The sequence below is a fragment of the Eschscholzia californica genome, unplaced genomic scaffold (genome assembly GCF_041429995.1).
Source record: "Eschscholzia californica isolate CP2 unplaced genomic scaffold, dmEscCali1.0.p SCAF_1, whole genome shotgun sequence".
In the NCBI taxonomy this organism is placed as follows: domain Eukaryota; kingdom Viridiplantae; phylum Streptophyta; class Magnoliopsida; order Ranunculales; family Papaveraceae; genus Eschscholzia; species Eschscholzia californica.
Window position 1 is genome coordinate 19,799,879 of NW_028238198.1, and position 15,231 is coordinate 19,815,109.

A 15,231-nucleotide genomic window follows, 5' to 3' on the forward strand; every position below is an offset into this window, starting at 1 on the left:
GCTCGTAGCTGCTTCTTTATCGTTTCCTGCATCAGAACTCAATAAACAGTTCCATTACCAAATGAATCTCTGCTTCTTATTGTCATTGAAGGTTCGATGGTCGTCTTTTATTTTTCGTATTCAGAAGAGATGATAAAGAAAAACCATTAGCCTGAAATCTAATTGTCTGAGTGTTCAAAGTAACCTCAGGTGCTAAAAGAAGGGGAGAAAATATTTGATATTATTTTATAATTACAAAGCCAAGAGATTGATGGGTTTATTTCTACATTTCAGAGGATGAGGTGTAGGAGAAGGTTGAGGGAAAGGTTTATGGGAACACTCAAATTCTTTCTCATTATTATGCTGTAGATTACATATGTATACACATGTTGAAGAAAGAATAGAAAAAAAATTAAGGTTGTCTCGATTGAGAGTCGTTATGTGTTTAAGCATTATGCGAGAGAAATAAAAATTGAATTAACGAATAAATAGGCCAAAGACAACTTCTTTTAGGCTATTTTTGTGCACGAAAATGAAAAATGATTGGAGCATAGCAACCCCCTATTGCTATTTTTAGCAATGGCAATAACTTGTATTGTTGAACTTGGTTAACAAATGATTTCGTAAATATTGATTACGCCCTCATGTTATATGATTGTAGATTTAAAACAAAGAACTTAAGTTGGCAATGAACCATCATATTATGGATTAAACCCTTGCTTTAACATAGACATTAGATTAAGAAAAGAAATAGAAGAGAGAGAAAGAAATGCCTCATGTTAATTTTTTATCAATGGTTGTTTGAAGTTGGTGGGGGCTGATGAGAGCAGAAATTGATGGAGTAACCAACTTGTTGGTTGATGAGATTCACTTTAAGCAACTATTCTAGTCAAGCCCTAGGTTTCAAGCCAAGAGATATGATCTTCTCTTTTATGCCAACTTTATAATAACCTCACTCTACCATATTCTCTTTGAAAGGGAAGGAAATCCTAAACAAGGACAAATGGACATCTTAAATTGCATACCTTCTATGTACTCTTCTTTCCTTCACCTAATATGTCTTCTAACCACTATATACAACAAAAATCTCAATATCATCCAAATCATTATATATATCTCAAATGTATTCATATATAATATACTTTTCATGTCTAATAAAGAGTACCCTTCTACTTATAAACCTTTAATTAAAGACTTGCCAAACTTCAATTTTATTAAGAGAAAGAGAGACTATACATATGCACACTCTTTCCTAACTCCTTGCAATTGAAGGACTAGTTCTTGTTGGTTTAGATGAAGATGGTGATAATGGCTACCCCATCCAAATCTCTTGTTATAAAGCTCAACCTATTCTTCATTGCTTTCTTCTTACTTTTCTATGCTTTCTTACTTCTCAAACCTTCACCTTCTTGGTCTTATTATGAGAACTCGACGACTCTTTTTCGATGCTCGTTGCGTGAATGTCATCACAAGAAGGTAAGGTGAGTTCACTTAAGTTTATGATATCAAAACAACTTTTGTTCATTTGAAAAATTCTAAGTACATCTTGTTTTGGAATTGAATTTTGTAGGTTGGTGAAGATGGTGGTGGGTTAAAAATGAAAGTAATATTAGAGGAGAAGACAGGAGGAAAAGAAAAACCTAAATTAGTGAAAAGAGAGAACCCGAGTTTCTTAAATGATGAAAAGTTAATGGGTAATAAGAGAATGAAGATTGGGTTTGTGAATATGGAAGATGAAGATTTAAGTGATTGGAAAGGTATTGGTAATGGTGGACATGAGATTAAACATATAAGATTTGAAAAAGTTTCGAAAAATTTCGAATGGAAAGATTTATTTCCGGAGTGGATAGATGAAGAAGAAGAGGATGATAGTCCTTCATGTCCTGAAATACCCATGCCGGATCTTAAGAGGTACGGAGATATGGACATGGTGGTTGCGAAATTGCCATGTCGATATCCGAACGAAGGGCGGGCAAGGGATGTATTTAGACTGCAAGTTCATCTAATAACTGCAAAATTGTTGGTGAAGAATGGGAAGAGGAAGAGAAATAAGAGCAAGGTGGTGATGTTAAGTGAGTGTAAACCAATGATAGAGGTGTTTAGATGTGATGATATGGTGAGAAAAGAAGGAGAATGGTGGTTTTATGAAGTAGATATGGAGAAACTAGAACATAAGGTTTCAATGCCTATTGGTTCTTGTCAATTGGCTTTGCCTCTTTGGGGAGAAGGTATGTTTCTTTTCTTCTTACTTTTTTACTCAGATAGTGGTTGTGCCGAGTAGAGTCGAACTTTCATTTTTCTACTTAGCAACACACACTTGCGGCATTACTAATTTTCAAAACGTTAAGAAGTTTTTGGAAGGAAAATCTAGAAGAAATGTTCTTTCTTTCTTTCTGGAGTTCTACTTAGATGCTTACTTCATTCTGATGTGACATCAAACGAGGCAATTTATTTCTTTGAATTAAAAATTCCATGTATGCTTTTAAAGTTTCACATTAATGAACATAAGCATCAAACTAAACTTTATAATATATTTGATTTTCAGGGATAAATGAAGTATATAACATATCCAAGATCACAATGAACACAAAGAACCCAAAAAGAGAAGCATATGTGACAGTTCTCCATTCATCTGAAGCTTATGTTTGTGGGGCAATAACTCTTGCTCAAAGCATCCTTCAAACAGGTACAAAGAAAGATCTTGTCATGCTAATAGATAAATCAATCTCCCAACCAAAAAGAGAAGCTCTTGCCAATGCAGGATGGAAAATTCGAATTATTAGTCGAATTCGAAATCCTAAAGCCGAAAAAGACTCTTACAATGAATACAATTATAGTAAATTCAGGTTATGGCAATTAACGGATTACGATAAAATCATTTTTATCGATGCTGATATCGTTGTTCTACGAAATTTAGACGTATTATTTCATTACCCTCAAATGTCAGCCACGGGTAACGATGGGTCTATCTTTAATTCGGGTATAATGGCCATAGAACCATCAAATTGTACTTTCAAAATGCTAATGGATCGGCGAAAAGAAATCATTTCTTATAATGGAGGAGATCAAGGGTTTCTTAATGAAATTTTTGTCTGGTGGCATAGATGGCCTAGAAGGGTAAATTTTTTGAAGAATTTTTGGGCAAATACTACACTTGAAGCAAGTTATAAGAACAATTTATTTGGATCGGATCCTCCTAAGCTTTTTTCTATACATTTTCTTGGTCTAAAGCCATGGTTATGTTATAGAGATTATGATTGTAATTGGAATATTGGCGATCAACGAGTTTATGCTAGCGATATTGCTCATCAGAGATGGTGGAAAATTCATGATGCCATGGATAAGAATTTGCAAAGTTTTTGTAATCTTACACCTCGAAGAAGGATCGAATTAGATTGGGATGCAAAAATGGCTAGAGAAATGGGTTTACAAGATAAACATTTGATGATTAATATTACAGATCCTCGACGAAATGTTTGATAATTACAATATATTGTTTTAGTATTGCTTTTCTAATACTATTTTTCTTTTAAATTATGTGCGTAGTATAGAGACTAGAAAATTGTTTTGGATGAATTTATGATGGTATGTTTGCATATATTAATTTGTTCGAATTAATGTTTTTCTTTTTTTTTTCTAAAGTTGTTAGAGAAGGAAGACCATAAGTTGTAATCAGTAAGAACATGAAACACAAAACAAATGGTTGGTGTTGGGTCATTGTTGAGAAGTTGATCAAATTTAGGTACACCAAATAATTGATAGTTTATGATGTTTTAGTTTAAAATGATTGGTCATCTTTCTTTGCTTCAAACTCAATTCTCATGGAGAGTGGTCGCCTATTGAACTTGACAAGTTATTTCTGTCTTTTATTTTGGCCGCAGCTTTGGGAAAAAGATTCTCCAAGGGATAAAGATTTTAGTACTGAATTAGGGGCATGCTTTTTTCTTGTCCAAAAATTGACTCGATCAAATCTCTCTCTCTCACTCCTATTGTTCGTTCTCACTCTCTCTCTCTCTCTCTCTCTCTCCCCCTCTCTCTCTCTCTCTCCCTCTCTCTCCCTCTCTCTCCCTCTCTCTCCCTCTCTCTCTCTCATATTGCTCTCTCCCTCTCTCTTTTTCTTGCTCTCTTTATTCTTTTCTTCTTTTTTCTCTTAGTCTCTCTCTCGATTCCTCATTGTCCATCTCTTACTATCTCTCTCTATTGCTTTCACTATCTATGTCTCTCTCGATCTCTCACTGTTTCTCTCTCAATCTCTCACTGTTTCTCTATCTATCTCTCATTATTTCTCTCCCTCTCTCACACAGACACCGCTTCAGCAAAGGGAAGTGTTCCCTTTGTCGGAACCTAACATCGAAGAGGGTTTCTGGTGAAACCCTCCTCGAGGATTTCGTGGTCACAAAGATTTTGTGGCCATGAAAACAAAACATTTCGTGGCCACGAACTCTGTGATTTCCACAGAGAGATCTATACAGACCGAGACAGAGAGAGAGGGGGACAGAGACTGCGAGAAAGAGAGATAAAGACTGCGAGATAAATTTATTACTGAGAGGAAGATATGTCTACAACAAGAGAAATAATGAGAGTGGTCTACATTGAAAGAGAGAGGGATCGAGATCTAGAGTGAGAACGACAAAAAGATAGTCAATGAGAGCGAGAGAGAGGGAGAACGAAAGCAACACGAAGAGAGAGAGAGAGAGAGAGAGAGAGAGAGAGAGAGAGAGAGAGAGAGCAGGAGAGGGGAAAGAGAAGAGGAGGCAATGGTGGTCGGAATAGTGGTTGACGGAATGGCGATGGTGGGAAGTTGTTGTGGTTAAGGTGGTAAAGAGGATGAAGATTAGGGAGCATTATTTGATCAAATGAGTTTTTGCACCAAAATAAAGTATGTCCCCAAAAATATACTAACAAAAAAAACATAAATTCCCTAAAACACTTACTCCCTAGATATTATTATGTATTCCTCAAAGGGGCTACCTTCATCTTCTAGTAGAAAACTTGTAAGCTCCTATCCTCAGAAAATTCCACAGGCATTCGCCTTGGATTGCTAAACACAACCCGTAAGGTGTGGTGCAATAAAATTCAATTAAATATTGTTTAGTCGGAAGAATGAATCTGGAATCTCATACCGAACAAGAACGCAAATCCTCTTAAGAGAGAATCATGAGGCCATAATGGGTTGATTTAATCTGCACCAAGAACCAATATAGTAAGATGTTACAAATATTAGTATTTCTAATGACAACATTTTGTTTTGGCACTCAAAAGTCTTCTAGGGTTTGGTTGGGGCTTGGGCTTAGCAATTCTAACTAGGGTTTTTTATGTGAGGTTCAAATGAGTAACCAACTTGAGCCCAGGCTCTACTCCGACCACTACAAAACAACCCTGATAGGGTTCGCTACAGACCACCAAAAATCAGGGCCAGCACTTAGAGAGAGCTTTAGGAAGGTGATGTATTTCCAAAGAAAATAGATTCTGCAACAATTGGGAACTCGAATGAAAACAAAAACACAGCCTTTATTAATATCAGCAACTCCCCAACTGGTTTACATGTACATGGTTTCCAAACAAAAACAAGGAATACTACCACTCAGAGAAAGCTATACAAACTGGCCAAAGGTTCATCTTTGGCAGCAACCCTTAGACTGAAACTAAAATCTCAAACTCTGGTCATAAAAGTTTGCAACTAGTACCAACCTTCACAATCTAACATCACCACTGAAAATCAAACAATGGCAATGGGAACAGAGAGAAACTCAATACCCATACCAGAAACTCAAGCTTCAACCAAATTATGAAAAAGAAAATAAAAAAATAAAAAGAAGGTTTGAGTTGGTGATTAGGAGGAAACTGTGATATACCGATTTCATTCCTTGTGGGTCATTCTCATTGAGCTGATTTTCATTGGGGTGGCAACCACCAGTGGAGCATCGGGTGAGTCGGTGACAGCATATTTATCGTGCATGAAACGACTTTCGATGATCGATTCTTGTTTTGGTACGATTTTATAGCAGTAGCAGCTTTTGAGCCCTTCTTGGTTATAGTAGCAAGAGTGAGCGCTGTTTTTTACTTGCTGGAAGTTCCATATCACACTGTATTTGCCAACGGTTGCAACCAAGTGACGCTCCTGCTTTCCATTTTCAGTTACCTGAAAGAAAATTGTAAACAACAAAGAATTAGAACTGAAATCTCACTTAAAAAGAACAATTATATTACCAATCCGCAAGTATCCAAAGGGAACTACAAACAAGAGCGAACTAGGATCACTTTTTGAAGATTTTGGGGAAGTATAGACTCATAATTAATGGTAACTACAAGTTTTCTGATAGCGCGACCTTTTTCGGTTTCTACAGCTATTGATAACCTTTAAAAAAAAACAATTGACATAGCAATATCAACGTAATATGCTATCGTAGACTGTTCAAAAGCAAATTTCTTTAACTAATCGACGAATGAGTTAGTCATGGCTTAATCCAAGAAGGAACCATCAAATCATATTATAGCTTCTATCTAAATAGACTAGCCAAAAGAAGGAGAAGGCTGACATGCCAACAACAAAAATAACATTCAAATATTATCCATACTTGAGCCAGCATTCCAAGAATTCATATTTTTCTCTCCCCTCATGAAGAAAAGATATCCTATCCATATAAAAACAATTAGAAAAATAGTTATACAATGAACAGAAATGCGTGAAGTGTACAAAAACTTCCATTCCGAACGTAAAATGTAGTCATTACTAATCCGAAAGTAGGATGTAGTCATTACTAAGTATATGCAAGTACAACACAAAGATGACGCGACTTTTTTCAAAACAAGTATATTATATATCCCCGCTGGCATCGGTGTACGGGCACTTTCTAAATGTGAACACTATTGCCATTTCATTTAGAATGCAAAGTTGGATTCAAATGAAAATGCTCAAGTGCTATTAAATGCTCAAGTACTTAACTAGAACTTAAAGACCCCTCTAGTAAATACCGAAGTTATTGAATTCGCCAATGTGGGAACAATTAACATATAGTTATTCGGGGACGTTTGGTTTTTCAAGTTGTAAAGAGCAATAAATACCATCCTAAGCTAAGTAGGCACCGTTTCAACAAAAAAAAAACTAAGTAGGCACCTAATATAGTTGCATACATTTATTTCAAGTAGCCTCATAATTTAGTAAGAAACTAAAATACAAACTTACCCATGAGAATTGTCCACCATGAATCTTGTTATTTGCACCAGCCATATGGGAATGCAAAGGAGTGAGCTTTAACAGTCTTGGAGCAGGAATTTTATTCCCCATTCGACCTTCGAAACCCGTTTTCGTTTTTCCATCTTTCCCAGTGAACAGAGTACAAATGAGAATCAAATAAGTATCAGTAGTACCCAATACCCATTTTCCATCAAAAGTAACATCTACATGAGTAATGGGAGACCCAAGTCCAGGAAAAGCTGTCTTTGCTTGTCTCATTGAAGTAGTTGAGTATAACCTAATTTTCCCATCAATTGATCCAACAACTATTGAACCATCACCAGTTGTTGCAAAACAATTAAAATTTGTTCCTCTTGAGAATTGATGTCCTTCACTCCAATGAAGAACAGGAGTACTCGAATTTGCAACAGTTTGAACCATACCCTTTCTCTCTCTCATATCCCATCTACAAAGTCTATTATCATCTAACCCTAAAAACGTCGATTCCGAAGGATCTAACTGTGACCCTTTACTGTCATTAGTTATATCTCTCATGGTAATATCAGTTCCATCTTTATCAAATTTCCACTCTGTTACAATTTTACCTGTTTCAATATCCAATTGATGAAGTCCATTTGCATGAGGTTTACCTTCATTAGAAGGACTCATTAGAAGCATATTAGTTTCAGCTCTCATCAAAAGAGCTTTCTTTGGTGTCAAATACCCTGAATTTGAACCAACCCTAGAATTAGAATTCCTACTACCACTATCAAATTTCACATGAACACCTTTCCCATGAATTCCAGTCATGGAATTCTTGACAACTTGAATACCAGAATCATTAACAAGAAAACTATTATCCAAAGCACCTAATGCCAAGCTCTGAATTCCACCATCATTTGCTTCTTCTTCAAATTCTTCCATTAAATCCTGATTTCTTCTAGCAGGGGTAGAAGCAGAATTAGGTAACCCCCCTCGTTCTTCTTCTTCTTCTGCATCTTCCCAAATTGAATCATCAGCAACTTCTGGTTTTGCCCAACCAATAAAATCTTTCCCATAAACTTTCATTTTATTTTCCTCTGTTGGTTCAAACCCATAAACATTCTCAAACAAACAATCCTGAAATTCATTAATAAAGCTTCTAAACCCTTCATTTGTGGAAAATTTCAATGCCCAAACACCATCACAGACAAAATCAACACGACGTTGATCTCCAAATGGTTTCATTTGCATTTCCATACCAACCTTAGCCCTAATCTTAGAACCCACCTTCAAAACCCAAATTCCTTCTTCGTCTTCATCTTCATCAGCAGAGATTTGAACAAAGGAATAAGAAGTTAGTTTCTCAGAAGTGATCCATTTTGATTTCGGAGTGTTACCACCAATATGGAGATAAAGTCTAACGGAATTCTTAAGATTAGGGTTCTGATTTGAAGAGTACTTAAGTTTTAGGGATTTGAGTTTAGCATCAATTTCATCAAGAGAATTATGATCTTGGGGTTTGATTCCTGAAAGAGAAGAAGAAGAATTGTTTTCTTGTTCTTCTTCTTCTTCGTTTTCAAAGTCTTGATAGTTTTCATCATCGTCTGAGTCTATGATATCAAATTCACGACTGGATGAAGCTCCCATTGTAGAGAGAGAAAGTTATAGAGAGAGAGAGAGAGAGATGAAATTTGGAGGAGGAGGATGATGATCGATGTGGTTAGTTAGAAATTGAGGGATTTTGAAAGTAGAAGTTATTTTGATTTAAGAACCATTTTATATATAGGATCGATCAATTAGGGATTTTGGGAGACCGGCTATTGCAAGTTAGCGTTTAATTGACGCGGCCGACGAGTCTTAAGGGTTTTCTTTCTTTTAATCGAAGTTATGCTTATTACGTGTCAATAGAGTGTACAAATTTTCACTTTAAAATTCAAATAATTTAGTTCAACAAAAAAAAAAAAAAAATTCAAATAATTTTTATTTTCATAAGATTTTATTTTGTATTATCCAATAAATAATTATACTAGTTCAACAAAAAAAAAATAAAAATAAATAATTATACTAGTTCAACAAAAAAATAAATAAATAATTATACTATATGTTACCTTAATGATTGACCATGAAACAAACTCTCTCTAATAAGTAGGTGTCCCTAATGGTCAACAACCTCTGTTCGTGGTTCGAAAATTAATTTTCGATTCTTTAGTTGTTGTTTTTTTAGGGACAGGTTAGTTACAAAGTATTGGTATATCATTAAGATGTTAAGATGTGATAAGCACAATAACTTATTATTACTTATACCTTTAATAACTCAAATTCAATAACCACGGATTCTATCTCTTCTGGGAATCCAACCTGGGACCTCCAGAATTTTGGAATTTAATGTCAACACTAGCAACCACTTGAGCAACCAAGTGTTAACTTAGGTCTCGTTTTAAGGTTTCATCCACCTTTAAAAATGAAAATCGCCATGGTTCTTAGGATTAGTTTTTGGGCCGATGTTGAAGATTAATAGTGGTGTAAATTGGGTCGTGTTGGCCAGGGCCTCAAACTCAACAGGTTAATCAGTCGTGCCTGTATCAAGGCAACATGTTAGAGAGAGCTGCCCGACCCAGTTTGACACCACTACGGTTCTACCAATAACTTTCACGTTAGCTGCAGCTAAATAAGGATAGGAAAACGCTCTTTTGGCCCAATGAAAAGTGGGCTGAATGGCCAAACAAAGCCAACTTATTGACATCATGATATCGTCATGTAAAAATTTGGCCTCGTTCGTCACCTGCGACCACTTTTTGTTGGGCCAAGTAGCACTGTTAATATAAATATCAGAGTCTCCAATAATATTACGAAGTACAAAGACCAATGAAGCCGTGAAAAGAAGACAATTGAATTATACAAAAAAAATCTAGTATACAGTGAGAAAAGATCAATGATGATCTCAAGTACATTTACATACTTGATGGTTCCAAGGTGGTAAGCTAAATTTCTGAACTAGAGAATGAAAATGGATATGAAACAGAAAAAATAGAATTTGTCAACCTCGTGAGATTTTCTTCTGCAAAAGTAGAACCCGGAATCCAGATTCGGTGCTGCTAACAAAATGAAGTTTTAATTTCTGTCACGAACTAACATCTTGGCTGGTAAATCAATTCCATCTTCAGCTACTCAAGTTTCAACTAATCTCCATCTTCTGAATCTGTATTTCACACTCAATTGATCAGTAAAGTGAGTAACTAAGAACGTCTCCAATCTCTTCGGAAACGTGAAGAGGTAGCAGACACATTGAGTATTGCAGTATGCATGCAAATTTAGTGACAAAAATATGTTGGTCAACAATGTGAGGTTGTTTGGCACTTAGTCCCACAATGTTTCTCCTAGACATGGGTTATAAGATAGCATGTGGCTAGGCCTTTTGGGTGAGCTTCGTGGCTAGGCCTTTCGGGTGGGCTTGGTGGGTAGGCCTTTCGTGTGGGATTGGTGTCTAGGCTGGTCAGATGGATAAGCCTGACTGCTCTAGGAAGGACCATGCCAATAGAAAGCCCGTTTTACGAAGAAATGGGTTAAGCAGCCCTAGGTGGTGCATAAATCAAGAACAGTGTGGCTGGTTCTAGGACAGTGTTACATTCAGTCACAGTAGTCACAAGAACACGAGGCTAGACGTATAGAGACCACTAACTCGGGGAAGGGGAATTTCGAGACACCACAGAAGAGAGGAAGGAAAAATAACATTGAAGACAAGAAGTGTTCAAAATGCATGCCTTGACAGATGGTATTGCTAAAATTCAGTATAATGGCCAAATAGGACATGTGTACCAGCCCAACAAAGCAATAAGGAAGGTTACTGAATACAAATATTACCTGATCGAATATCTTCCCCAACTGTCCCTCGATTTTTCAATTGTCTCATGATCATCGCGTATATGAGATACCACCAGTAAATGTGAAACACAAGCAGTGTCAACAACATCGTATTGAAAAAATAATACAAGAATGCATGATAAGCCTTCGACATTGTTAAGACTTTGATGAGATCTAAGCTGAGAAATGGCAATTAAAGAAGAAAAGATTAGTATAAGACGAACATTCGATCAATTAGGATATTGGAGCACCATGTAGAGTGCACAAACCTGGAGGACTTGATAACCCAGAATGGAAAGAATATTAGACGTAGTATGAGCCATGAGACTGCGAAGAAACCAAAGAGAACACTAGCTGCAAGTTCCTTTTCCGAATATTTGAAAACCTTGGCTCCTTCCATGAATACATCACTTGCATCGTGCAGTGCAAGAACAATCAACCCAATGCGGAAAAAACTACAAAACAGGGAGTTTATTAATTTTCTTTCTTCGAAGTCCTCCCAAAAGAACAAAAAATAAATCTTGAATCCACAGATAATCAAGTGTGTTTTAGCTGCTAAAAGTCCATTATGAGTATGACCCGGCAAAGAAATTAAGATAAGCCACTCACCCAGAGGGGTAAGCACAAAAATCATACAAAAATAAATCAGACATATTGAAGTGTTGTTAGGTGACAAAAAATAGAAGCACTTTTATGCAGTAAAAGTACTTTTGCTTTCGTCAAGTGAAAAAAGACTAAGAAAGTTTGTTTTGCGAGAAAGCCTTCTAAATCAAAAGGTTAAAAAGTTAGTTTAACTACATAATCCAACTTTTTATATTCTGAGGATGGTAGCAGAAGATGGGTGTTGGTAGTGGGTCGATTATATTTGTTGTAAAGGTGCAATTGAGTGGTTAACTTTAACATCACACGAAAAAAACTTGAAAAGAAGTCAAACGATGGCTTTCTTGAAGTTGTTTCTATACTGCTTTTTTTGAAGTTGTTTCTATACGTTAGCGACCGGACTTTTTTGCTTTTCTACTTAAGGTTGAATAAAATGTTCACGTGGAAGTATCACTTAGAACAAACCCACTATTGTTTAGAGTACTTGTATGGTTTAGCTTAAGCTGAGAGCCTGAGAGTCAAACTTACAATTTCCGCTGTTTTTAGTTATTAAATATATAAAACTATTAGAGTCAACAAGTATGATTCGAAACTAAATAATACCTCGTATAGTAGGAGAAACCAATTAGGAACACAGTAACAACATGATGAGACATCATTACAGAGAAATCTTTTCTTCTAGTTTCCCATGTTACAAGTGCCGCAATACTGTATAGGTAGAATCCACATTGGCACATGTAGAAAAGCATGAAAGAAAGCCTAAAACAGAAAGCAAGTAGACAAGTAAGCGTCAAATATGATTTCAATCTAAACTGAAAAAACATGTTAATGAGTCCACCGCCCTTTCGTGTAACGGTTGGACACCCCTCTTAAGACCATGAGGTCGTGGGATCGATTCTCGGTGGAAGCAGTTGCCATCAAGATTTATCCTATGTAATTTAAGCTATGAATAATGTAATAATTTGTCGGGTTTTAGGCCTCTTCGTTGTCAGGCTTCAGGCCTCTTTCTGTCTCAGTTTAAATTAGGCGGTTATCGTGCTCATTACATCTCCATGATGCATCAATGCCTTGTAACAACTAACGTAGACTGTAGTCGAATTCTCAAAAAAAAAAAAAACATGTTAATGAGTTCAAACTTGGATAATTATTGGAACGAAGTGAAGTAAACATGACTTTCAATATGAACTTCTAGACATATCAAAAGTTATAACAGCTTCGTTAATAACTTAATCAACTGAAGATAAAACTCGTATTTTGCTCAGTCTGGATACGAGTTTTTTCCTCAATGTGAATATGTAGCCTATTAAGGGAGAGATAAGAAAAGTGTTTGCCTCTTAAATTCTGTAAAACTACTATGAAAACAATCCATTCACTTTAATCGGAGCCATATCTAAGCCTCGAATCATCTATGTTAGATGCACGTGCCCTTCTCTACTTTCTTTCTTGGTCTTGTTATGAACTTTTTAAAGTTTCAAGGTTTCCTACCCAAAGTATAATTGTACCCCTACTTGGTAATTTTCATTTAATATTTCTATACAAACAATATCAGTTCAGGCAGTCCAAACATCACAACTGAAGGAGAATAACTAAGCTTTCAGGTTCCAAAATAGCTATCAGGGGAAAAAGTAGAATATGGAAATGAGGTTTCAACCTAGATTATATATCAAAAGTTAGGTAAGAGGATAGTTTATTAGACAAGTTTCTGGAAATATCAAATCACTATCGGTATATCCTATCTCCTAAATTGCAAACAATACATATCATACTTGAGCAATGGCTATATATTGCCCACATGGCATCATTCAACAGTAACAACAGAATCCTAGACCAAATGGTAGAACACCAACTGCTCCTCTGGTACTAACACAAAAAAGGGTACTAACACCATGTGTTTATGATACATATTGTCTATTTAGCTGGTGAACCTAAGAACCGAAAAAACATGGAGAAAATAGCATAATATATCGCTTTTTGTACTTGTTGTAATTACCTGAATGGTTCTACACAGATTGTGACAGTTAAGTGTGGAAATAAGAAGTTTTGGAGTCTAACTGTACGTAATTAGATTTTTTTTTTTCTCGTTTCGGATTTTTAATTCAAGTAATTGGCCCCAAAACAGAAAAAGTACTTTCCAACTTCATTACCACCTCCAAGATAAATTCCCTTTAATATACAATATATACAAGAAACTTGACCTTTGTCACATTCATTTACGAATTCATCAAGTAATTGGAAAAAAGGAGAGGAAAAGGATACCCACTTCAGCTCTTGATTCGGCCAGCCTCTGAAATATTCTTTCGTATCTCTAGACCATGGCTCGTGATAGATAATAGTAAGAACATAAGATTGAACAGCAGCATAGTATGTTAGCTTCCACATTGACTCTGCACATTTTGCAACCTTTGCTCGTTTAGCCTCGGTAATCTTTAAGGGTTTAGCTCCTTTGCTCAACAACCAAATGGCAAGTCTCTGACAAAATAACAAGGATAAGGAAAAGATCAAACAAATGATTGAAAGACGGGTTCACGATGGATCAGAAAATTCTTGGTAATGCATAATTTAACCATAAATTCTTGATAAAACAATTGAACAACACAAGATTCAAGATTAAGGTAAACATTAATAGTTCAAGAGCAGGTAAATGGAATACATTTACAAGAATGTTCTAATCCAGATAAGTAAAATTAGGGCAGGTAGAATAATGGGTATTGTCTAATTTTTAAAGTAAGATACAAAATTGAATGGTGGCAAAGTGGGAAACTAATGACTAATTTCAAGATTTAATACAAAATTAACTCTAATTAACATACTTAATAGTTCAAGTACAATTTGTTAGCTTCCATAAAAAAGTAGGAAACAAATCTAGGTCAAGTTTTTGTTTTTGGGTTTCAATGAATTACCTGATAGATGAAGGTATTCAAGAAATACCTAGCAGCAAGAAAACCAAAAGCGAATAAGATAGTGATGGAGAGATGGGTAACGTGAGGACGATCAATACGACTCCAGATCGAGTCCATGAGATGCCAAATTCGAGTTATAAACTACTACTACTTAAAAAGCATCAATCATCAAATTTGAGATTAGGGAATTTGAGATTCATTCATTTAGAAAAGGGAAGATCTTGATGACCTAAAAGAGGGTTTGAAGTTGTATAGAGAGAGAGAGAAAGAGGGATCCTGGATGTTGGTGATGAGAGTTTTAGAGAGAGAAAGAGTTTTAGAGAGAGAGAGAGAGATGGTGTTCAGGTGTATGTAACAAACTCGTGTCTTGAGAATCCCTTTTAACAAACACCACACATGAGAGAATATGAGATGCCAATTTTGACTTATAACACTTGATTATCTTGATCTTCATTAATGATATTGATGTTTAGCTTCTAAAAGTATAAATAATGTAGTGAGGTGTGTTTTAGGTCATTTAATCCATTGGTTTTAGGTCAATAATTTAGTTGAATAGACTAATTTATTTTAAAAGGTTTAATTTCGATGATTATCGTGTTTATCACATTTTTGAAAAATTTGTTAATGTAGCATTTTAGTTTCTAGCTTTGTTCAGTAGACTTTTTGACCCCCCGATTTAAAGGTCATTTATTGGTGCACTGTGCAATAAATGTTTACGCTGATTATAATACC

General features: G+C 35.7%; 3 protein-coding genes across 4 annotated transcripts; 1 reads left to right on the forward strand and 2 right to left on the reverse strand.

Annotated features, from left to right (window-relative positions):
- The first annotated feature begins 50 nt into the window (after nucleotides 1-50).
- Nucleotides 51-3,597, forward strand: PGSIP3 (plant glycogenin-like starch initiation protein 3). 2 transcript variants are annotated; one of them, XM_086651323.1, is made up of 3 exons: nucleotides 51-1,460; nucleotides 1,550-2,207; nucleotides 2,525-3,597. In XM_086651323.1, exons 1-3 carry the CDS (start codon nucleotides 1,440-1,442, stop codon nucleotides 3,457-3,459), a joined length of 1,614 nt encoding a protein of 537 aa, XP_086507449.1. In that variant the 5' UTR covers nucleotides 51-1,439; the 3' UTR covers nucleotides 3,460-3,597. The 2 variants fall into 2 exon arrangements, with proteins under 2 accessions (XP_086507449.1, XP_086507447.1); XM_086651321.1 differs by having other exon boundaries at nucleotides 953-1,455.
- A 1,873-nt stretch (nucleotides 3,598-5,470) lies between these two features.
- On the reverse strand, nucleotides 5,471-9,041 carry LOC147564939 (protein CYPRO4-like). The gene is made up of 2 exons (XM_086651338.1): nucleotides 7,166-9,041; nucleotides 5,471-6,121 (listed from the first exon to the last, which is right to left on the reverse strand). The coding sequence occupies exons 1-2, from the start codon at nucleotides 8,783-8,785 to the stop codon at nucleotides 5,840-5,842; spliced, it is 1,902 nt and encodes a 633-aa protein (XP_086507464.1). The 5' UTR covers nucleotides 8,786-9,041; the 3' UTR covers nucleotides 5,471-5,839.
- A 971-nt stretch (nucleotides 9,042-10,012) lies between these two features.
- Nucleotides 10,013-15,014, reverse strand: LOH2 (LAG1 homolog 2). The gene is made up of 6 exons (XM_086651339.1): nucleotides 14,500-15,014; nucleotides 13,860-14,068; nucleotides 12,203-12,358; nucleotides 11,269-11,454; nucleotides 11,000-11,178; nucleotides 10,013-10,337 (listed from the first exon to the last, which is right to left on the reverse strand). The coding sequence occupies exons 1-6, from the start codon at nucleotides 14,614-14,616 to the stop codon at nucleotides 10,318-10,320; spliced, it is 867 nt and encodes a 288-aa protein (XP_086507465.1). The 5' UTR covers nucleotides 14,617-15,014; the 3' UTR covers nucleotides 10,013-10,317.
- Between the last annotated feature and the right edge of the window lie 217 nt (nucleotides 15,015-15,231).

What these genes read in the sequence shown, in the direction of transcription:
- PGSIP3 (XM_086651321.1), top strand. Translation starts at nt 1,273, where the DNA reads ATGAAGATGGTGATAATGGCTACCCCATCCAAATCTCTTGTTATAAAG. An exon ending in GTGAATGTCATCACAAGAAG is followed by an intron (nt 1,456 to 1,549) that starts GTAAGGTGAGTT and finishes TGAATTTTGTAG; the next exon opens with GTTGGTGAAGATGGTGGTGG. An exon ending in TTTGCCTCTTTGGGGAGAAG is followed by an intron (nt 2,208 to 2,524) that starts GTATGTTTCTTT and finishes TTTGATTTTCAG; the next exon opens with GGATAAATGAAGTATATAAC.
- LOH2 (XM_086651339.1), bottom strand. Translation starts at nt 14,616, where the DNA reads ATGGACTCGATCTGGAGTCGTATTGATCGTCCTCACGTTACCCATCTC. An exon ending in TGAATACCTTCATCTATCAG is followed by an intron (nt 14,069 to 14,499) that starts GTAATTCATTGA and finishes TTATTTTGTCAG; the next exon opens with AGACTTGCCATTTGGTTGTT. An exon ending in TGGGTTATCAAGTCCTCCAG is followed by an intron (nt 11,179 to 11,268) that starts GTTTGTGCACTC and finishes GCCATTTCTCAG; the next exon opens with CTTAGATCTCATCAAAGTCT.
- LOC147564939 (XM_086651338.1), bottom strand. Translation starts at nt 8,785, where the DNA reads ATGGGAGCTTCATCCAGTCGTGAATTTGATATCATAGACTCAGACGAT. An exon ending in ATGGTGGACAATTCTCATGG is followed by an intron (nt 6,122 to 7,165) that starts GTAAGTTTGTAT and finishes ATTTTCTTTCAG; the next exon opens with GTAACTGAAAATGGAAAGCA.